Below are 24168 nucleotides of genomic sequence, written 5' to 3'. Positions count from 1 at the left end.
GTCCAATTTATTGTTAAGGTGAACACCCAGGTATTTGTATTCCCTCACGATCTCAATGTCCGTACCCAGGATGTTGGCTGGTGTGCACTGTGGTACTCTCCTGTGGAAATCAATCACCAACTCCCTTGTCTTCCTGGCATTGATGTGGAGGTTGTTATTTCCACACCAGTTGACAAAGTCATTGATAGGTATAGTCATAGTTGTAGTTACAGGTACAACCCCGATTCCAAAAATGTTGGGACAAAGTACAAATTGTAAATAAAAATGGAATGCAATGATGTGGAAGTTTCAAAATTCCATATTTTATTCAGAATAGAACATAGATGACATATCAAATGTTTAAACTGAGAAAATGTATCATTTAAAGAGAAAAATTAGGTGATTTTAAATTTCATGACAACACCACATCTCAAAAAAGTTGGGACAAGGCCATGTTTCCCACTGTGAGACATCCCCTTTTCTCTTTACAACAGTCTGTAAACGTCTGGGGACTGAGGAGACAAGTTGCTCAAGTTTAGGGATAGGAATGTTAACCCATTCTTGTCTAATGTAGGATTCTAGTTGCTCAACTGTTTTAGGTCTTTTTTGTCGTATCTTCCGTTTTATGATGCGCCAAATGTTTTCTATGGGTGAAAGATCTGGACTGCAGGCTGGCCAGTTCAGTACCCGGACCCTTCTTCTACGCAGCCATGATGCTGTAATTGATGCAGTATGTGGTTTGGCATTGTCATGTTGGAAAATGCAAGGTCTTCCCTGAAAGAGACGTCGTCTGGATGGGAGCATATGTTGCCCTAGAACCTGGATATACCTTTCAGCATTGATGGTGTCTTTCCAGATGTGTAAGCTGCCCATGCCACACGCACTAATGCAACCATCAGAGATGCAGGCTTCTGAACTGAGCGCTGATAACAACTTGGGTCGTCCTTCTCCTCTTTAGTCCGAATGACACGGCGTCCCTGATTTCCATAAAGAACTTCAAATTTTGATTCGTCTGACCACAGAACAGTTTTCCACTTTGCCACAGTCCATTTTAAATGAGCCTTGGCCCAGAGAAGACGTCTGCGCTTCTGGATCATGTTTAGATACGGCTTCTTCTTTGAACTACAGAGTTTTAGATGGCAACGGCGGATGGCACGGTGAATTGTGTTCACAGATAATATTCTCTGGAAATATTCCTGAGCCCATTTTGTGATTTCCAATACAGAAGCATGCCTGTATGTGATGCAGTGCCGTCTAAGGGCCTGAAGATCACGGGCACCCAGTATGGTTTTCCGGCCTTGACCCTTACGCACAGAGATTCTTCCAGATTCTCTGAATCTTTTGATGATATTATGCACTATAGATGATGATATGTTCAAACTCTTTGCAATTTTACACTGTCGAACTCCTTTCTGATATTGCTCCACTATTTGTCGGCGCAGAATTAGGGGGATTGGTGATCCTCTTCCCATCTTTACTTCTGAGAGCCGCTGCCACTCCAAGATGCTCTTTTTATACCCAGTCATGTTAATGACCTATTGCCAATTGACCTAATGAGTTGCAATTTGGTCCTCCAGCTGTTCCTTTTTTGTACCTTTAACTTTTCCAGCCTCTTATTGCCCCTGTCCCAACTTTTTTGAGATGTGTTGCTGTCATGAAATTTCAAATGAGCCAATATTTGGCATGAAATTTCAAAATGTCTCACTTTCGACGTTTGATATGTTGTCTATGTTCTATTGTGAATACAATATCAGTTTTTGAGATTTGTAAATTATTGCATTCCGTTTTTATTTACAATTTGTACTTTGTCCCAACTTTTTTGGAATCGGGGTTGTATAAGTATACTTATAGTTATCGGTGTTGTGGGATCGGGCCCTTGGGGCAACACATGGATAGACTAGAAGGGCACTCGGTAGAGTGCATCACTCCACCAAGCCACATATCCTTGACTTGCAAGTGAAGTCAAAGCAAAATAGAAACCTGGATGTCGGCCATCTCATCTCATCTCATTATCTCTAGCTGCTTTATCCTTCTACAGGGTCGCAGGCAAGCTGGAGCCTATCCCAGCTGACTACGGGCGAAAGGCGGGGTACACTCTGGACAAGTCGCCAGGTCATCACAGGGCTGACACACAGACACAGACAACCATTCACACTCACATTCACACCTACGGTCAATTTAGAGTCACCAGTTAACCTAACCTGCATGTCTTTGGACTGTGGGGGAAACCGGAGCACCCGGAGGAAACCCACGCGGACACGGGGAGAACATGCAAACTCCGCACAGAAAGGCCCTCGCCGGCCACGGGGCTCGAACCCGGACCTTCTTGCTGTGAGGCGACAGCGCTAACCACTACACCGCCGTGCTGCCCGGATGTCGGCCATGTTGGTGGATATACAAATGCAGGGTCAAGCAACATTCCATACAGAACAAAGTCACGCATGCGCAGTTCTCTTTGTTTTTCCACTGTTTTAAGCGTTCTTTTAGCGATGCCATATCTTTGTGCTGTATATGGTTGTGGTCACAACAGTACTCGTGACTGGGGCATGTTCCAATTTTTTAGAATTCCGTTCGTGATTCGGAAAGAGGGCAAGGAAACTCTGAGGCTTAGTATGGAGAGGAGACGAGCACGGCTGAACAACATCGGCAGGGCTGATCTAACAGAGGCTAAAACCAAAACAGCTCGTGTTTGCAGTGATTATTTTATCTCAGGTGAGATTCAAAAGCTTTCTCAATAATACTATGGAAGAATTTTATTTCGTGTTGCTAGAATTTTGCTATAAAATGAGCGTTCTCTTGTCGCGGTTCACTCGGTCGTTGTTATAATTTTAACATGTGTATTACCACTTCGCTTCTAGGAGCACCAACAAAATTAGTCTACAAGATTTAGTATAGATAGAAACAATCCAGACTGGGCACCCACTCAGAACATGGGCTGTGTTTCATCCAAGGTCGGACTTGATTCTTCAACAGCCGAGCCAGATAGAACACGATATCTGGGTACTTGATGGTCGGTAGAAACATCTTATCTTCAGAAAAGTCTGACTTTTTTAAATAATATGGGTCAAACCACACATATCTATCTTCTCTTTAGATCGAATCTTTGCTCGAGTGTTCAAATCGTGGTAATAGTGAGAAAATTCAGCCTTATTTACAGACACGCTTTCAGCGGCTGCCAGCCTAGTTGCTTTGTATATCCACCATCATGGCGGACGCTCATGACGTAGCACATTTTGATCACGTGGTTGCAAGTCATCTATTATCAACATCAAAACTGAATCACTTGAACCTAGGATAATACTAAAGCTGTACACCAAATTTCATCAAAATCCGTTCACTATTTTTTGAGTTACGTTGGGAACAGACAAAAAATCCTGGCTCCACATACATATCTGGATTTGCTTCAAAATCTGGTCAGTTGTTCCTCGGCCCATAGCTCACCTTTCCTCCAAATTTCATCAAAATCCGTTCACTGCTTTTTGAGTTATGTTGGGAACAGACAAACGGAGGTGAAAACATACCATAACCTCCGCCAAAATGCTTATAGTACATACGACAAGTTCGAAGATGCTCAAAGAAGTGTACTTTTCTTACAAGATAAAAAAAGACATTCTATAGCATTCCGAATACAATTTTTCAAATCTCATATACTACATTTACAGAAAAGTCCACTGAAAAATACACTTCCTAAACTTTATATCAAGTCTGCATCAAATCTCCAATTAAATATAAGTTGCATTAAATACAACACGACAGGATATTTAAGTATTCAAAACTGTTCTATTGAGCATGTAGTAGAACTATCATGTAGTGAAATTATATCGCGAATAAGAAGCTGTTTGGCATTTGAACTAGCTGTGTACTGTACTGTATTAGGGACTTAAATTTTCATCTGGATGTTGGTTAGTGTTATGTAAGAAATATCTAGTGAAATATCAACAAGAAAACAGACAGCGAGTACATAAAAATAAAAGAAAAACAATTCTCCAAAATTAAAATTTACGGAAAAAATGATGATTTGCTTCTGGAAGCAAAGCTAAACATATAATTGTGACTACAGCTGCTTTCCACATATCTATTTCCCAATTTCCCCTTAAAATCACTTGGAAAGACACAAATGACTAAGAATGAGCTTATGGCATGTGGTTTACAATCCCTTACCACTTTACTATTATACCACACAAAAAGCTGCATGGGAAAAAAAACAGAGTGAAAACATAACCACAGTGTATAAAACACAGTGTGAAAACTGCTCGAGCTCAGGCAAACACGTCCTGCAAAACAAAAGCCGTGTTCGAATTAGAGAGAAACTCAAAGAGGAGCATGGATTTCTCCTCACTGTAGCCATGTTTCACCAAACCATGCTTCATCCAAGACCAAATAGAAACTTGACAAGAATCCTTACCTCTTATCCATGACGGCGTCTTTTTAATCTGACCAAAAGTTCACATTTGGAAGTGATTTTTAGCCAAAATGAAACAGAAATGAGGCACAAATGAATCTAAACGTCTAGCTCAGTGTCTGAGGGTTGGGGTTAACAGTGGCTCTCTGGAAAGTCTCACTACTTTCCAGTCACTAATACAGAATCCTAACCACGGAGCCACAACTGCTCTTTACTTAATGATCATGTGCTCCTGCTCATTACACACCATTCATATGCATTCACAGTATGATCAAATTTATATGGACTGTGGTCCATGGCATCTTAGCTCGATCCCTGTGGTTCAAACAAATGCATTATAGCATACTGTCGACTCTGATTCCTTTTCTTGGCTGGCAGGAATTCTGGCTATTCTGATCCAACCTTACTCATCACCAAGGCTTTTCCACAAGCGGAACTGCTGCTCACTGGATGTTTTTGTTTTTCGCACCGTTTCGCGTAAGCCGTTTTGGAAAAATCCTAGCAGATCAGCAGTTTCTGAAATACTCAAACAACCCAAATCTGGCACCAAGAACCATGGCACGGTCACAATTTCCCTCATATGAACATTAACTGAAGCTCTTAACTTCAGTCTGTATCAGTGGGGGCTGGTAGTCTTTCAAACAGGGGAGGCTGGTTGGTTACGATATTTCCAGATTTTAAAAGAAAAAAGAAAAAACACATCAATTTTGCCCATACTCTTGCCTCTGATCTGGCTGATTGTTGGCAGGGTCACAAACTGTGAAATAACAGGTTCTTTTGGCCCATTAGCCTACTGTCCAATATACATGATGGTGGTGTTGGGGGGGGGTATATTTTAACATTTTATATTTTAAAATTGTGGCATGTTGTTTAAAAATTGATCATTATTGAAAGCAGCTCTTTGTCAGGAACCTCAGCAGTAACAGCAGAGTGTTCTGGAATAGGCACAAGCACTGACCTTGGGGAGCCAAACATAGAGCTGGGTGCCACACATTTCATTCAATGACACTTTCCCTATATTTTACTTATTTTAACTGAGAAATGTTTTATTGACAATTTTGATAACCCTTCACTTTTAATCCAGGTCTGTAGTGTGAAATGTTCTCGGCTGTGTTTTTGTTTAAAAATGTTTTCTAAATTGTAGCTGTGTTTAATTCATATCCAGAAAAATATATATTCCAATATAATATACTCAGCATAAACATTTTAAATAGATTCTATATTTTTGGTCCATCCATGACATATTACTAAAGTAGCCTATTTACTGTTGTTGATGTGGGTCACTTGCTGTTAGCCAATTCACTTTCTCGTACCAGGAGAGCTGAAAGGAACGAGTATTATTCCCTACCTTTTTCACCAAGTCAATTTGAGGTGTTGGTCTACCCTGCTCTTTAATTTTAATTTTTTTCTCGAAAGGAAGACTGGCAAATGGCTTCGCCAAAATTAAATCAGCAATGCTTGGCATCCGTGCGCAGCTTTCTTGCTAGCTGACTAGCCCCCTCAAGTTCAAGTTCAGTCACTCAAATAAACGAAATTTCTGGAACTAAGACAGCAAACTTGACAACACTATATTTACACTTTATTTACAATGAAAATATATACAAACTAAAAAAGCTGGTAGAAACCGTATGTAATGAATGAAATCGAAATGTAAGCTGATCTCTTACAATACACCACAGCACTTGCGAATCCGCATGGGACTGAACTGAAATTCACCGCTGCCTGTCTATATTTGAAACGAGCTGTCAATCAAAGAAAATATTCGGCCGCTTTCACCAATCACCAGTCTCCTCGCGGAAACTGCCATGTCCCTCCCACTGTGAGGCTCGGAGTCTGTGAGCGGGCGTTTTCGCAGTATTTGTCCAATAACCGTCTTGCATTTTGATATTGAAAAGCGCATAGCTCCCAAATGCCATTGAAGTCCACTGAGGCTGGGCTGCATCGCGCTGTCACGAGGGGGAAAAACTCACGCACACATTAGGCGAACTGGGGAAAGTTATAACGGAATGATTTTGCACTGTAGTTGGGTTGAGCACATATATTTCTATGATTCTGGATCTGAAATAACAATGTTATAAGGTCGGCTATAACATAAGCCTAGCGCAATTCATCCTACACGATGTTCGTCATTTTTAGAGGAGGCTGAGCCTCCCTTGTTGTCTTAGAGCAATCGCCCGTGGTCTGTATAGAGTTATGCAATCTGCTGCTGCTGCCGCTGCCACATGATTGGCCGACTGGATAACTGCATGAATGAGCAAGTGTACAGATATTTATACACCGATCAGACATAACATTAAAACCACTGACAGGTGAAGTGAATAACATTGATTATTTCATTACAGTGGCACCTGTCAATGGGTGGGATATATTAGGCAGCAAGAGAACAGTCAGTTATCGAAGTTGATGTGTTGGAAGCAGGAAAAATGGGCAAGCGTAAGGATCTGAGCGACTTTGACAAGGGCCAATTTGTGATGGCTAGATGACTGGGTCTGAGCATCTCCAAAATGGCACATCTTGTGGGGTGTTCCCAGTATGCAGTGGTTAGTACCTAGCAAATATGGTCAAAGGAAGGACAACCGGTGAACCAGTGACACGGTCATGGGTGTCGAAGATACCTTTCTGTTTTAGCCAGCATTAACTTTTTCAGTAGTTTGTACTACATTAGCTCTTCTGTGGGATTGGACCATATGGGCTAGCCTTCGTGCCCATGTAAATCAATGAGTCTTCGACACCCATAACCCTGTCGCCGGTTCACCGGTTGTCCTTCCTTGGACCACTTTTGGTAGGTACTAACCACTGCATACCGGGAACACCCCACAAGATGTTCCATTGTGGAGATGCTCAGACCCAGTCATCTAGCCATCACAATTTGGCCCTTGTCAAAGTCACTCAGATCCTTACGCTTGGCCATTTTTCCTGCTTCCAACACATCAACTTCGATAACTGACTGTTCTCTTGCTGCCGAATATATCCCACCCACTGACAGGTGCCATTGTAATGAAATAATCAATGTAATTCACTTCACCTGTCAGCATTTTTAATTTTATGGCTGATTGGTGTACACTAAAATTACATTTTACCTTGAAATATAATCTGCAACATTCATTCATTCATTCATTCATTATCTCTAGCCGCTTTATCCTTCTACAGGGTCGCAGGCAAGCTGGAGCCTATCCCAGCTGACTATGGGCGAAAGGCGGGGTACACCCTGGACAAGTCGCCAGGTCATCACAGGGCTGACACATAGACACAGACAACCATTCACACTCACATTCACACCTACGGTCAATTTAGAGTCACCAGTTAACCTAACCTGCATGTCTTTGGACTGTGGGGGAAACCGGAGCACCCGGAGGAAACCCACGCGGACACGGGGAGAACATGCAAACTCCACACAGAAAGGCCCTCGCCGGCCCCGGGGCTCGAACCCAGGACCTTCTTGCTGTGAGGCGACAGCGCTAACCACTACACCACCGTGCCGCCTAATCTGCAACATATTCAAAATATTATTTTTGCAATATGCTGACATGCTTTATTCATGAATTATCCATTAGAGATTTTTTTTCGTTCCCACAACATTTACTCACTCAAGGAAGTTGCATCATCTGTATTCTGCGGAATGATAAAGAGAAGAAGAAAAGTAGGTTTCCTCATCCCTTTTTCTACATTTTCAATGATATTGTTAAGAGTGATGAGGTCATGTTGAGAGTGCAGTCCTGTTACCCACATTATAGACCAAAAGTAAATTATTCATTAAAAAAGTAATTGAAGTAACTTTAAGTAAATCATTAGATTGCCCTTAATGTTACTCATTTAAAGGTAGACTGCCTTTCAGATTTTTCAAGTGTAGGTCATAAAAATAATTTTCCCCGACACCCAATTATTTTTGTTTAGTGGACCGAAAGCTACTGAATTCAAATCACAGACTTCCAATTTTATTATTTTTTTAAACAGAACAATTAATGAATTTAGGGCCACATGGCCCTAAATTGTCTGCTATTATTACCTGCTTCACCATGACCCAATTCAAGATGCTACATCATGCATCACATGGTGGGCTTTCCCCGTTCACGCAAGACATTGTGGGATACAAATTTGAAACAGGACAGAAAAATGGAGGACGCGAATGAAATGTGAAAGGCCGACTACAGTAATGGAAAGCGAGAAGAAAAGACGCTATGCCGTGAAGGAAAAGAAACGCAGGACCAAACTAATAAATATCGGCGGTCAGCGAGCACCTCGGTGTGATCAGCTGTTCGTTTAGCGACAGAATGATGGAACTGTCAGTGCACGGTCAAGTGTAAACCTGCGCATGCACAGCACACGGACTTCCTCTGTCTGCTTGACTGCGCGAAGCGAGTGATTTCATGCATATTATTTGCTCGGGAATCCCCTCAAATTAAATAACTTCCCAGCCACAGAATGGCCTGATATTTTGTGAGATATTACAGAAATAAACATAGATCACAATGAGCAAATTTCAGAGGGAACTAAATTTCACCGATTTTATGAAATCGAAAGGTCGTCTAGCTTTAAGAGTACAATATTGTCAAGGGAAAAATCCTTGTAAAAAATAGGACTGCTGCTGGAGATTAGTTAACACATTTTTGAACATTTACAATGGCTTAATTCCTGTTTTCTTACATTCAGTGTTGAATGTGAAATAAAAAAATGACATTTTTAAGAGGTAAGGCTAAATAGTACCCCATGGAAGAACCCTGCTATGTGCTTGGACTTGTATCCTGTATCAATTGTCTGTCTCTTTGGATAAATTTGTTCACTAAACGAAGAGATGTAAATGTGAACGGAAATGTAAATGTTAATGTAAATTTTGTCTGTTAAAGTGGCAAGCCACACACACACACACACACACACACACACACACACACACACACACACAGACACGCCTGTCCAGATGCAGTTGCACAGAAAGGACAATGACGCATGACACTGGAAATCCGTGCAGTCACAAAGCGCACAAAAAATACCAAAAAACCCACACACTCACACACACTCGAACACCTGCTCTGCTACAGGGTCAGGGTGTCTAGCTTCCAACACATCAAAAGAACTCTTTCTTTCATAGTCACTCAGCTGCAACAGGCTGGGCGCATGTGCACGTTTGTGTGTGTGATTCAAATCAAAGGGTCTATTCTAGTTTCGATGGACTTTGCTGAGAGACAGAGGGAAGTGGAAAACAAACAAACACAGAAACAGGACAAAGGTAAAGGCCAACTGGAAAACCACTGATGTACATAAAAATGTCTGGTGCAGACTGAGTATGGGACGTTCCATATATGTGCTGTCTGAAAGACATAGGTGGGTGGTACAATTAAGAGAGAATCCATAAACGGATGGATGGATGGAGCTGTAAAAGTAAAAGACAGAATGCAGAGATGGAAGTTTAGATGTATGGATGGAATGGAAATGGAAAAGTAAGAGAGAATGACAGAGACAGAAGACAGGGAAGGGAGAGGGATGGATGGATGGATGGATGGATGGATGGATGGATGGATGGATGGATGGATGGATGGATGGAACTCGAAGCATAAGAGACAGAATCCATAAACGAAATGGTGGATGGATGGAACTGTTAAATTAACAGCCACAATTCATAGATGGTTGAATGGATGATGATGGATGGATGAAGTAAAAGATTGAATCCATAGATGGAAGGTTAGATGGATGGTTATATGGATGGATGGATGGATGGATGGATGGCACTCTAAACATAAGAGACAGAAACCATAGATGAAATGGTAAATGGATGGATGGATGGATTGGATTGGGGCGGCACGATGGTGTAGTGGTTAGCACGGTCGCCTCACAGCAAGAAGGTTCTGGGTTCGAGCCCAGTGGCTGGCGAGGGCCTTTCTGTGTGGAGTTTGCATGTTCTCCCCGTGTCTGTGTGGGTTTCCTCCGGGTGCTCTGGTTTCCCCCACAGTCCAAAAACATGCAGTTAGGTCAACGTGGGGTGGCCTTGGGCTGAAGTACCCTTGAGCAAGGTACCTGACCCCTGACTGCTCCCCAGGCGCTGTAGTGTGGCTGCCCACTGCTCTGGGTGTGTGTGCGTGTGTTCACTGCTTCAGATGGGTTAAATGCAGAGGATGAATTTCACTGTGCTTGAAGTGTGCATGTGACAAATAAAGGTTTCTTGTTTCTTGTTTGTATGGATGGATGACACTCTAAGCATAAGAGACAGAATCCATAAATGAAATGGTGGATGGATGGAACTGTTAGAGCAATAGGCAGAGTTCATGGATGGATGGATGATGGATGGATGGAGTAAGAGACTGAATCCATAGATGGAAAGGTGGATGGATGGTTATATAGATGGATGGATGGAGTAAGAGATTGAATCCATAGATGGAAGGGTACATGGATGGATGGAACTCTATGCATAAGAGACCGAATCCATAAATGAAATGGTGGATGGATAGAACTGTTAGAGTAACAGACAGAATTCATGGATGGATGGATGGATGGATGGATGGAGTAATAGACTGAATCCACAGATGGATGGATGGATGGATGGATGGATGGATGGATGGAACTCTAAGCATAAAAGACTGAATCCATAAATGAAATGGTGGATGGATGGATGGATGGATGGATGGATGGATGGATGGATGGAACTGTTAGAGTAAGAGACTGAATCCATTGATGGAAGGGTAGATGGATGGATCAATGGATGGATGGATGAATAGGAGTTTGCATATTCTCCCCCTATCTGCATAGGTTTCCTCCAGGTGCTCCAGTTTCTTCCCACAGTCCAAAGACATGCAGATTAGGCCAACTGGCTACTCTAAACTGCCCATGGATGTCAATGTGTGTGTGAACAGTTGTTCATCTCTGTGTAAGCCCTGCGATAGATTGGCAACCTGCCCAGGGTGTACCCTGCCTCTCAGCTGATGGATGGATGATTTGGATGGATGGATGGATGGATGGATGGATGGATAATACTGTAAGACTAAGAGACTGAATTCATAGTTGATCCAGAGATAACACCGAAAATACAGTTGCATGCATAAATGGAGAGATGGTTGGATGGATAGATGGAAGGATGAAATGATAAGAACTGATTGGTACATTGTGCGGCCATCATTCATGTACATTCACACTGGCATCTGCCAGAATGATCAGAAAAAGAGAAACAAATCTGAAGAGAAAAAGAAACAGAAACTTGAGACAAAGAGGAAAGGAATAAAGTACTGGACTTGTTACAACATTACACTGGAATCTGACTCATTTTACCTTTACTCATGCCCACATTTGGATCTTTGCCCAATGTTTTCTATAGAACTTCACTCACTTCCCTGTATTTTAACATACGGGTTATAAGTGCTTAGAACGTCACACTTCTCTTGTCAACCGATGCTCAAACTGTTCGAGCTGCTTCTCCATTAATATCATTTCTTGTTACAATCCAAAGCTTTCTGAACACTGCCGACGTGCTTTGGGCACACTTTGCTTTTGGGCACAACACCAGATTCACCAGATTTTGGAGGTGTGAACGCAGCTACTGCCAGCCTCCTTGAGCTGTTCTTACCCATAATGGATGGAATAAATAAACGGACAGATCTGAAGACGAGTTGAAAGGGAAAAAGATAAGTGTGTATTATAGAAAGTGTGTTCATAAAGCCTATAAAAAATGAAAAGCTTAGAAAATATTTGAAGTCTATAGTCTGTCTTATATGTGACAGCATTACTAATTAGAAGATAGTAGAGAGCCAGAAAAAGAGAGGGGATGTTGAGTGTGTGTTTGTGTGTGTGTGTGTTATTGTATTAGCAGGTTTTGAAAGTGGCATGTAAGCAGAGGTTGAGCTGTAACTCAATCTGACTGCACTAACACATCTCCAAGTCACCCTCCTAAATCACATTACAAACGTCACTGAAACCATTAGTGCACCCACAGAACTAGCCACAAGGCCTACACACACACGCGCGCACACACACACACACGCACACGTATATTAATTTATCCAAAAATGTACCGTGTACCAGATCTACATCCCGGTCATGTCCTAGTTACACAGAGACACACACCTTAACTCCAGACTCAGCACAGGATCCAAGCACACAGTTACTGCCAGCCCGTATCCTGGCACAGAAACAAAAAGCCAGGGATTTTTTTTGAGGACTCCTAAAACAGGACGCCCTGCAGCCAAACAGGTACTGTCTCATAAGACGCGTATAAGCCCTGTGCGAAACAATAGCCTCTTCCAGTTTAATAGAATTTTTCCGACACCATGGAGCGACTCGCTGCATTTCTTTCCTGACTTTGAAGCTCGCACCGAGAGGTGACTCCGTATGGGAATGAGGGAATGAGACACGGTGCTGGAATTTCACCTAATTAAGGAATATTTTTCTCCCTTCTGTTGAAAGCAGGGAGCCTTCAGATGCTTTCAAAACCATAGTGTTCTGCCTGTGAGAATCTGAGGTAGGGACATAAAGGTGCGTACATGTGTTGGGGGGATGTGTGAGCTTGTGTGCGTGTGTGTGTGTGTGTGTGTGTGTGTGTGTGTGTGTGTGTGTGTGTGTGTGTGTGTGTGTGTGTGTGTGAGAGCAAGAGAGAGCGAGAGAGAGAGAGAAAGACAGGAGGAGATGAGGGTCAAAGAGATATGGTGAGAACCCTTAAGAATCTGATAAGCACTGACTGGCTTTTGAAGAAGCTCAGATAACATTAGATACAAAACAAAGCTTTCACAGATCTCCAGAAATCCTTAAACCCCGCCCATACACACATACCACCTCGGTTGAGGTGCTTTCTAAAACAAGCACACACATACGAAAATGTAACTCCTCAGCAACTATCAAACACTTTAATCTGCTCAGAATGGAAAAGTCTGGTAACTGCACTTCATGCCTTTATGAAAACTCCCCTCCCTTCCAGTTTTTCTTCATATTTGGTCACGTGCCAATTCCAACCCACCAGCCAGCTCTCCCGTCATACAAACCAACCAGGACATGTGAATACAACCAACCACACCTTTTTAATCTTCTGCTTGCTTAAGCAGAGTCACAGGGAAACCTAACCTACTCAGAGAAAAAGGCTGTCCGCCGTCTTCCGCGTCCATGAGCTCACAGACGCCGATGATTGGCTAAAGAGAGTATGCCATCAATCCCACTCAGAAACGACAGGCAACTTTTGCCACCTTTGGCTCCCTTCCATCCATATTGTAGTTATATTAGAAATCACATTGCTTTAGAAACCGCTGGGGGCGTCGTGGCTCAGGTGGGTAAGGCGCCATACCATAAATCCAGGGACCTGGGTTTGATTCCAACCCAAGGTCATTTCCCGATCCCTCCCCGTCTCTCTCCCACTCATTTCCTGTCTCTACACTGTCCTATCTAATAAAGGTGGAAAAAGCCCCCCAAAAAATCTAAAAATAAATAGAAACCGCTATGTCAATGTTATTAAATTAAATACGTCGTCTCACCTTGCGTAGCCGGCCGTTGCTGGTGCCGAGAAAGACTACTGTGTAGTTGTGAATGTTGTCCACAGCGACCGAGGTGATCCCGGATGCCTCGTACAACGGCTGGGCTCTGATTGGCTTCCTCAGGGCTAGCGGGTGCTGCAGGTGGGCCGCGCCACAATTCAGCTGCTCCGGTTGAAGCTGAAAGAGAACGAATAAATACTCATCACTTAGATCTCTAAGATTGATTACTCTTCTGTCAGGCTTGTAGAACTCAAGTCCAGGACTCGTGACTTGACTTGGACTTGATGACTCAGACTTGGACTCGTGCATTAACTGCATTCGGGCTCAGATGTTTTCTTGTTTTTTTTTTGTAACATGCCGTAATAATTTGGCATAAGATATGTACCGTATATATACATTCATTTTTATACTAATTTCGTGCAAGAGAATGCACATTCACCTTTTCATACGTCATGTTCAGGAACCAATGGTGCTAAAATGCCTGGAGAGAAGCCCCTAGGATGCTACAGTATGTGTTCCATATGTAGAAGAACTATCGAGGAGACGACGGGGACAACCTCGAACTTCAATTGTCATTTGGCAAGACTCCACCCAGAGAAGGAAGTGACACGCTATGTTCATTGCTCTGTTGATAGTGGGCGGGGCTTGCTGAGCGATGAGCAAGCTTTTTATCTGTAGCCTATTAACTAAAACGGGGCAGTCGAGCAGTAACGTTAGTCCAACACAGTCGCAGAGACGGTTTCACATAACGGCAGCAACAGCTACCGTTAAATGGTGTGGTTGGAGTCTTGTTCTCGGACTCAAGACTCTTTAATGACTTGGACTTGAACACTGCGGACTCGGGACTGGACTCGGACTCGACTACAACACTGTCTTCTGTTACAATCAGTCCAACTGTAAAGCTGGAATGGCCCTTCTGTTCATCTATCTAGATAGCGCATAATTTAGGCTAGCCCTGGGTCATGGATGAAGTGATACAGTAGAAGCGCTGTGCTAAGAGGACCACTTATTTCGACTTGCATGACCGGAGTGCTTGAGAGGGTAGTGGAAATTTACGGCTGGTTGAATTGTGTAAAACATGGACTAGAGGGACTGGAGGACTTCGGGAGGTGGGTGGGTGTTTCCCATGATTCTTAAGAAACAAGTTGCACCCTTATTTGAAGCATATGCACTAAAAAGGGAAATCAAATTCTTCCGGTCACGCTTGACTCGAATATTACAAAAGCTGATGCTGGTTCCATGACATGGTGGTTCATGAGTTGGATGCATTCAGATGATGCTGAGACATGAAAGAACAGTGTAGAAGTGTTGAATTTATTTATGGGAAAACAAGCCATGTTTTATACTTAATTCCTTATAACTGATGATGACTGATAATAATGATGTGCATCAGTTCAATGATAAGGCCTAAGGTCCTTCTGTCTTTTGTATGTGTGTGCATGCGTCACCAATCGAGTCGCACACCAGCCGTCTCTGAGGTGAGCACAGTCTGGAAAAGTGAGTAATGAAATGTCACAGAGCTTGTGTCATTTTATGGGGAACCCAAGGGAAAAATGCCTCTTTAATGGTTTAGATAACGAAGCGTGAGCCTAAATAACAGAAAAAGAGTCTTGCCAGACACATGACAGGGCACCATGTGTTTCTGGCTCATACCGTAAGAAAATATGGTATCATGCAGAGCCCATCTGTTCATCGGTTTTTAAAGGAATAATTCAGTCAAAAATGAAAGTGTTGTTAGCCCTGGATGAAAACTAGCTGCCAGGATCATAACGTTAATTCCAGTCTCTTAAGGAAGAAAGCACAATCCATCAATTTTATCAAAAGTATTAAGTCACTTTACCATTAGCTGTCTAACAAGCTTCTATCGACTTATCTACATTCGCTACTTATCTACATTCTTTGTCTGTATATCTAGTAATCTTTAACAGACTTGAGATAACGCCGTTTCCAGGTCAGATCATATGATAAAGATCTTCTAACGATAGATCTGTGATTAAAGAAAATTACTGCGTTCTGTTTACGTCATCAGTTTGTCCTCGTCCAGAAAATCTGCTGCGTTAACAGAAACAAAGTAAGCTTGAGGTAATAAGGATATTATTTGCTGACCATTAGCATGTTTTGGTGCATTTCGTCATAGACACTATTGTATTTGGAATCGGCCCACGAGGTTTGTGTCATTCTATACTGTGCTGCTATTGTTGTCTTTTAGTTGAGTATTGTAGATTTTAATCCTTGGGTTCTGTTTCCTGTTTAGCATTGGAGGTGCTTTTACACGCCATATTGACCTTTGACATCTGAGACGGATACACAGTACAGTACAAAACACTTAGGCCCCCTATTTTTTTTTCATACAAACTTTATTTTATGACTTCTACATTATCGATTCAGTACAAAAACACTTTAGGAGTTCCAAACGTTCGTTTTCCAGCACAAAATTAAATGTTACAGGAAAAAAATTTGTATCTGAGTAGCATATTACATAAGAGAGCACTTTTCAGATTAAAACAGAAAACATAATGAAGGCTGCTGGGTTTTGGTGCAAAATGAAGAAGCGAGTGTGAGTCAAAGTGTGCAGAAGAACTGTGGCTGGTTCTGTAAGACGCTCAGTAAAACCTACAGCTCATTTCCTTATAAAACTGCACTCACTGTACCTGAGACTACTATTTTTTGTTTTAAAGCAAAGGGTCGTCTCACACCCTTTATAAATTTAATAAATTTCATTTATTAAGGCTTACTGCTTACTGTTTATAGTATTTTTTATGTTGAAACATTTCATTTCATTATTTTTAAGCCATTTTTTGTCTACAGCATTTCTTTACATGTGCCTAAGACTATTGCACAGTACTGTATATTCAATTATTCCATGAAATTGAGTCGTACATGAGCTGATAGCCGGCAAGGCGCTATAAGCCATATACGATGAGATTGAGTGGAATAACTGCTTTATTCTATCCACATTCACTGGATTCTGAGAAACAGAACATCTCATCTCACCTCATTATCTCTAGCCGCTTTATCCTGTTCTACAGGGTCGCAGGCAAGCTGGAGCCTATCCCAGCTGACTACGGGCGAAAGGCGGGGTACACCCTGGACAAGTCACCAGGTCATCACAGGGCTGACACATAGACACAGACAACCATTCACACTCACATTCACACCTACGGTCAATTTAGAGTCACCAGTTAACCTAACCTGCATGTCTTTGGACTGTGGGGGAAACCGGAGCACCCGGAGGAAACCCACGCGGACACGGGGAGAACATGCAAACTCCGCACAGAAAGGCCCTTGCCGGCCACGGGGCTCGAACCCGGACCTTCTTGCTGTGAGGCGGCAGCGCTAACCACTACACCACCGTGCCGCCAAAACAGAACATTTTTATTTTTATTTTTTGCAGATTCAATGAATAAAAACTTTATACAAAACATCCGACCAAATCATTTCCGCTTTGAATGTACACAAACCAGCGAAATGACAGTAGCAATTTGTGAAAAATGCTATAATAATAATTCTTTAAAAATAAGAAAAAAGATACGTTCTTACCATCAAATACTTTTATTCCATATTTTATTGTTTTGGGGTTTTTTTTGTATTTTTTGGGGTTTTGTTTTCGAGTTTTTATTTCGTCCTCGGTTGGTTCAGCAGCATGCTCCACATTTTGTTTTTCTCTATTCATGGTACATGAGTTGATATGCTAGTAGTAGAGTAGCCAATCAGAGCACGTGATTGCTCATATCCAGTGAATGTGGATAGAATAATTATATATATATATATATATATATATATATATATATACACACACACACACACACAGATAGATATGTATAATCTGGTACGAGTGCAAATAAGCCATGGAGATCTCATCTCATCTTCTGTAGCCACTTTATCCTGTTCTACAGGGTCGCAGGCAAGCTGGAGCCTATCCCAGCTGACTACGGGCGAAAGGCGGGGTACACCCTGGACAAGTCACCAGGTCATCACAGGGCTGACACATAGACACAGACAACCGTTCACACTCACATTCACACCTACGGTCAATTTAGAGTCACCAGTTAACCTAACCTGCATGTCTTTGGACTGTGGGAGAAACCGGAGCACCCGGAGGAAACCCATGCGGACACGGGGAGAACATGTAAACTCCGCACAGAAAGGCCCTCGTCGGCCACGGGGCTCAAACCCGGACCTTCTTGCTGTGAGGCGACAGCACTAACCACTACACCACTGTGGCGCCCCAGCCAAGAACATAAAATTGCATATTGAAAAATCATTTTCAGTACAGTTCCACTTTAAGTGCAACAGATAATGTTGAGCTGAACAGAATACAAGGGTTAAAGAAGAAAAAAAATAACTTTCACTGCAAGAAAGTTGCCTTTGGTCGCTAAATCGGCCACAACTGAGTACATAATATTACGTGTTCCAAGGCCACTGATCTCAACTCACAACCAAGACATTGTTTTCCGAAATGTGCTTTTTATCTGCAACATCAAAATTGTTTCTGTGTTTTGTGTGGATTCACCATGAACTGTTCCTTTAAATCATGCTGAAGACAAAATGTATGATTTATTTACTTTATTCTTCCTGACTTCTGCTTTTTTTTAACAATTATATATCTATATGAATTTGCATAAGAAACATTGACATAAACGGTTTTGAATGGTAAGATAGGGGGATGGTTTGTGATGCTAGGTTTCTTTAAACATCATTTGCATGAAATGCATGACATTTCTGTCATTATAGATCAAGTTGTCCCAGCATGAACACGTATACCTGTGTGGTGTGTAACATCCAGAACAGTTTCGACAACAAGTAATTTGGGTGGATTTCATATGGATGAAGCTATAAGAAAGGCAACAACCTTTTATCCCTGAAATCAGTGAAATACGGTACCATGTCCAAGATGTGCACTCTCAGAAAATAAAGTAGGCTATTATACCTTTAAAGATCTGATGACACGAACATGACTCTATGCAATTTCTTAAATAAACTATACAACATGGCAAACATGTTAGATTTCTGTTATAATTACGTGAAAAGAAGCTGTTGTTACGCGAATATCCAACTTTTAATTGCACAGCGCAAGAAAACTGGGTCCGTGGCTCGCGGCCATGCTGTGACGTCAGCGGAAGAACACGCTGTGGTTCACTGGCTGTTCTACTCTGGTTCTACTCAATGGAAATGGCGCATGAAAACGCTGGTGAACTCTCTAGTGCTAGCTCTTCCTCTTCTGGGAGTCTAGAATTGTGTTGTGAGTGGAATAGATCGGAAGAATCTAGTGATGATGAACACGGGTGCATCCAACCGTACAGGTTTGAACCTGTTACTGTGCACCAATCTGAGAGCGACTCCGACTCCGAGATGGACAGCGGACAGGCAGACAGCCCAGCATTGAACACCACAAGGTTGGATAACAAGGATTGGTAGGTCAACCCGTATTTGTTCAAAATGTTACGGAATCAATATTTTAATATTGTGTATTGTTGTCTTGCATGTGTAAACACTGCTTATATCATGTAAGCCGTATGCTACACTGAATACATAGTTCCTAATGGAGCATGCAAACGGCTAACATAATAAGCTTACGACTATGCCTGATCCGTGATACATTTAGGATAATATTGGCAGGCACGTCTTCTAGTTTATGGCTTCTTAGTTTTATCCTTGAATGAAGCAAAATATCCAGGCGACTGCTGGATCCGGCATAGCTACTAGTAGACCCCCTCCAGAATACTGTAGGCACTGCTGATGGTAGCAGCACACGTTTGTGCTGAACTGAACACCCAAGAGATTCCTTTAAGCTGGGAAGGGTGTCAAAACAATCCAAATCGAAGTGTTCAGAGCACAGGACGGATGTTGGTGAGGGCTCCCACTTGTCACAAGTGCGCCTGACTTGCTTCACCCACTTCGCATGCAGCTCGAGATCTCTGGGAAACTTGAATAAACTTACCCCATCCTTGTGGGTTTTGGAGCAAAAGCCGGCAACACAACGCGAAGGCATAATAACTATATATATATAATGTATAATAATGTATAATAATAATACTAATAATGACAAACTGGGGCGGCACGGTGGTGTAGTGGTTAGCGCTGTCGCCTCACAGCAAGAAGGTCCTGGGTTCGAGCCCCGTGGCCGGCGAGGGCCTTTCTGTGTGGAGTTTGCATGTTCTCCCCGTGTCCACGTGGGTTTCCTCCGGGTGCTCCGGTTTCCCCCACAGTCCAAAGACATGCAGGTTAGGTTAACTGGTGACTCTAAATTGACCGTAGGTGTGAATGTGAGTGTGAATGGTTGTCTGTGTCTATGTGTCAGCCCTGTGATGACCTGGCGACTTGTCCAGGGTGTACCCCGCCTTTCGCCCATAGTCAGCTGGGATAGGGTCCAGCTTGCCTGCGACCCTGTAGAAGGATAAAGCGGCTAGAGATAATGAGATGAGATAATGACAAACTGAACACCTGTCACATCAACAACAAACTGGTAAGTGAGGAGGAAGATTCTTTCGATGACGTCATATAGCCCCTGCTCCTCATTCGTCTCCTGGGTGCTGCAGCCCCGTCAAATTTGCCCAAATAGCCGCGTTTATCATCATAACTTGTAAAATAGGCGCCTGCGTGAATTAATATATGGATCATCGGGAATTACTTTTTATGTTATAAAACATCGCCAAAGATGTCAAAAACGTCTCATCAGATCTTTAAAACAGCTTGTCACTGGGGCAGTACTCTCTAAGGTACTTATTTGCAAGGGCGTAGGTTTGGTGTTAACATTGGTGGGGACATAAACCCAATGCCAACCGCCAGTGGCGCCAACTTCAGGTCCACATTAGAAGGTCACAATATTTTGCTCCGTTGTGTTCCACCAAAAGAGTATCCATCATCTCTCCAAAGTCCAGACTTTTAAAATTTGAAGTTCAGAAGTGTCATGAATAATAATAATAATAATATGCAACTCATGTGATTGACTGCAAATCTTTCATGTGATGATTCACTCATTCTACCAATTTGCAAATGTGTTTTACAAGCGAATAACGCATTGACTGTCGGGAGGGTGTATGTTCCTTTCCCTCATAAATGGAAGTAAAACACATATGGAGCCTTAAACACTGCGTTCCATGAGGCTGGCAGGGGGAGTCGGCTCTCTTCTGTGTGACCTTTAACTAGTTTTAGAATGCTAGTTTAAGCTGATATGTGATTGATCTAATGGCAAAACAGGACGAGGGCTCTAGAACTTTTTTGACACGTTGAAAGGTTACAATTTTACTTGGCAACAGAACGTATCTGAATTCTGATTGGTGGTTGTTATATTATTGCCCTTTTCTTGTCTTCTTGAGCCCAGAGCGGAGAGAGGAGGTCCTGACAGGGTTCTGCTGAAGCGCAGATAGTGTTGTGGTCGAGGAAAATTGTGTAAAATGTATTTCTTCAATTCAGAACACGCTTAATGACTTCTGTAATGTTAAATGAAACGAATGACAGACAAGAAGACTGGATAATAAAGATGTATGAACTTTAGTTATAGTGCATTATACTTTCCTTTCCATTATACGTATACTTTTATAGGTACAAGATTGCTGCAGCCTCCTAATGAATTAACAAATGATGCATCATGCATGGCAATTCAAAGTTTATGTCAGACATTACCCATTGTACATGAGCAGCAAAACATTTGCATTTAACATAATAGCAACTAAGTGAAACTTACGTCTGACCCTGACTCTTCTTCACCTCTATCTGAACAACAACTCAGGCGGGCAGCTTCTGTCACCTGATAACACATTCATGCCATGAGCAGTGATGCAGCACGCCTCACATTTCAAACACCAGTAGCATGCATCAGTTTAAATAGGCTATTACAGCTAAAAACTGTCTAGTCCTTCATCAACTTTACCTTATGCTGTGACCCTGCCACTCCACTGCTGTCTGAGGTATTATGTGGTTGCTTTGCTTCTGTCACCTGGCAAAATAATCGATGCATCATAAGCCTAGGTCACAACCGGACGTACGATTTTTTAGCCGTGCGATTTTTGGCGTTTCCCAAATTGCTGCGGTTTTTTTTTTTGTTCGTGGAGAAAGACGCACGTTGGCCGTAAGTTTGTCTTGCAACCTGAAAAAACTGTAAGCGCCCGTAGAGTTTGTTTGACATGACAAAGAACCTCTGCGGCCGGTCTGCGGTCAGTCTACGGCTCGAAAATCAGCACGTCGCACGCGCGCCCTCTGTGCGTTTCACGTGCGCCCTCCGTGCGTTTCTTGCGTTTTTTGCACGTAGACCGGCCGTAGGAGCACGTACGGCCGGTTGTGACCGAGGCTATATGAACATTCAGGGAAACCACTGGATAAGATGCCATTGTAATGTATTCGTTAGCAGTAAGGGGAAACTAGTTTCCTCGAGTGACTTACACTTTGCTTTGAAAAATAGCTGCGAATGTCCGGCTTTCTTTTCTTTCCTGACATCTCACCTACCGCTTTCAAATGAACCCCCTCGAAAACCAATCAGTTCAGCGTATGTATGTAGTCGGTATGTGACGTTTTCAAAAGAGAGGCGGGAGTAACCAAAAATTTCTGATCAAGAAGGCGGAGGCTGTTATGCTTATTACGTGAAAATGTTTTATTTGATTAAAAGGTGTTTGGGCCACGAACAATGTCCACATCACCCATCAAGTTGTTGTTTACACGTGTCATGTTACACAAACTCGGTCAGGGCTCTGCAGGTCTTAACTGAAGCACTTCAAATTAAGGGTTAGCGGGCTGCTAAAGTTTGCAGGCACTTCACAAGCAAGACTAGGTGCAATATTTTGTGTGGCACGGTGGTGTGGTGGTTAGCACAGTTGCCTCACAGCAAGAAGGTTCTGGGTTCGAACCCAGCGGCCGGCGAGGGCCTTTCTGTGTGGAGTTTGCATGTTCTCCCCGTGTCTGCATGGGTTTCCTCCGGGTGCTCTGGTTTCCCCCAAAGACATGCGGTTAGGTTAATATGGGACGACCTTGAGTGAGGCACTTGAGTGGGGCTGTTAGCATGGCTGCCCACTGCTCTGGGTATGTGTGTGTGCTCACGTGCATGTGTGTATTCACTGCTTCAGATGGGTTAAATGCAGAGTGGAAATTTCACAAGTGTGTGATGAATAAAGTTGTGCTTTCTTTCTTTCTTATTAGCCAACATTAGCACAATTTGATATGATTGAATAATGTCTTTGTGACCTTAATGAACACCAGTTGTTGTCAGTATCAAGTGCACGGAGTACCATGCACAGAGCGTGATTTTTTTCTTCAATCAGAAATATTGGTAGGGACATATCAGCCGTCGTTTGATATTCGTAGGGACACGTCCATACCGTCCAAGTCGGATTGTTATTTACATACCACACAAACTTAGAAAACAGTCATATTCGTATGTTGTCATTGTCGTTTTTACACACTGAATACGAACTGTTGTTATCTGATTCATTTTACAAGCTAATCTAACGTTACATTCCTCAAGGACAGTTTGCTAGCTTGCTAGCTAGCAGCCGGTCACTGCACTGCAACCGCACTTGCTAATTGACACGGTAGCCAGACGTGCTTGCTGTTTTCGCAACCATGCCCCCAGAGCGAATAGTCATGAACAAATTTTGCGTGGTGTTTCGCCCAGTGGAAACCCACAGTGACCATTTGTGTACCGCACACGGAGCGTGATTTTTTTCTTCAATCAGAAATATTGGTAGGGACATATCAGCCGTCGTTTGATATTCGTAGGGACACGTCCATACCGTCCATACCCAATTCTATGTCTATGCTTATTTGTATCATTGGGAACATATATGGACCTTTTTGGCCCTAAAAAGGTACACATAGTTACCTTGAGGTCGAGTAATGAGCCCTAGGGGGTACATTAGTGCAGATTGTACCTTTGGGGACAGAAATTGACTCCTACTTTTTTTTTATATAATTTTTACTTTCTCTGCATGTTTCAAATTTACTTTAACTTTAACTTTATTCTATTTTATTCTGCTGGTTTCTTTTTTTTTCTTTTTCTCCTCCTATTTGAACTACTACTTCATTTTATTATTTTATTTCTACTATTGTTTAATTCTTATTATTTTCTTTTAATTCTTTTAATTAATTGTTTAATTATTTTAATATTATATATTAGAATAAAAATAAAATTATTTTATGTAATTTTATTCTCTATTGTTTACTGTTTTGTTTTTACTTCTGTAAAGCACATTGAACTGCCATTGTGTATGAAATGTGCTATATAAATAAACTTGCCTTGCCTTGCCTACTGTAGCCCTGTTTCTGACAGTGTATCCAAGTTACTTTATTTATTTATTAGTTGTTTTTAAATTTGAATGTACATATGATTACTGTATAAAGAGGATCTGAAATTGG

General features: G+C 42.2%; 1 protein-coding gene across 1 annotated transcript in view; it reads right to left on the bottom strand.

Annotated features, from left to right (window-relative positions):
- Positions 1-24168, bottom strand: part of plxnd1 (plexin D1) — a 212713-nt gene that overhangs the window by 180380 nt on the left and 8165 nt on the right. The window contains exon 2 of the mRNA XM_060931569.1: positions 13822-13998. Within this exon, the coding sequence (XP_060787552.1) occupies positions 13822-13998 (177 nt within the window). The remainder of the gene's footprint in view (positions 1-13821; positions 13999-24168) is intronic.

This window comes from Neoarius graeffei, chromosome 10 (assembly GCF_027579695.1).
Source record: "Neoarius graeffei isolate fNeoGra1 chromosome 10, fNeoGra1.pri, whole genome shotgun sequence".
NCBI classification, from domain to species: domain Eukaryota; kingdom Metazoa; phylum Chordata; class Actinopteri; order Siluriformes; family Ariidae; genus Neoarius; species Neoarius graeffei.
This window is presented reverse-complemented; position numbering and strand designations above follow the sequence as displayed.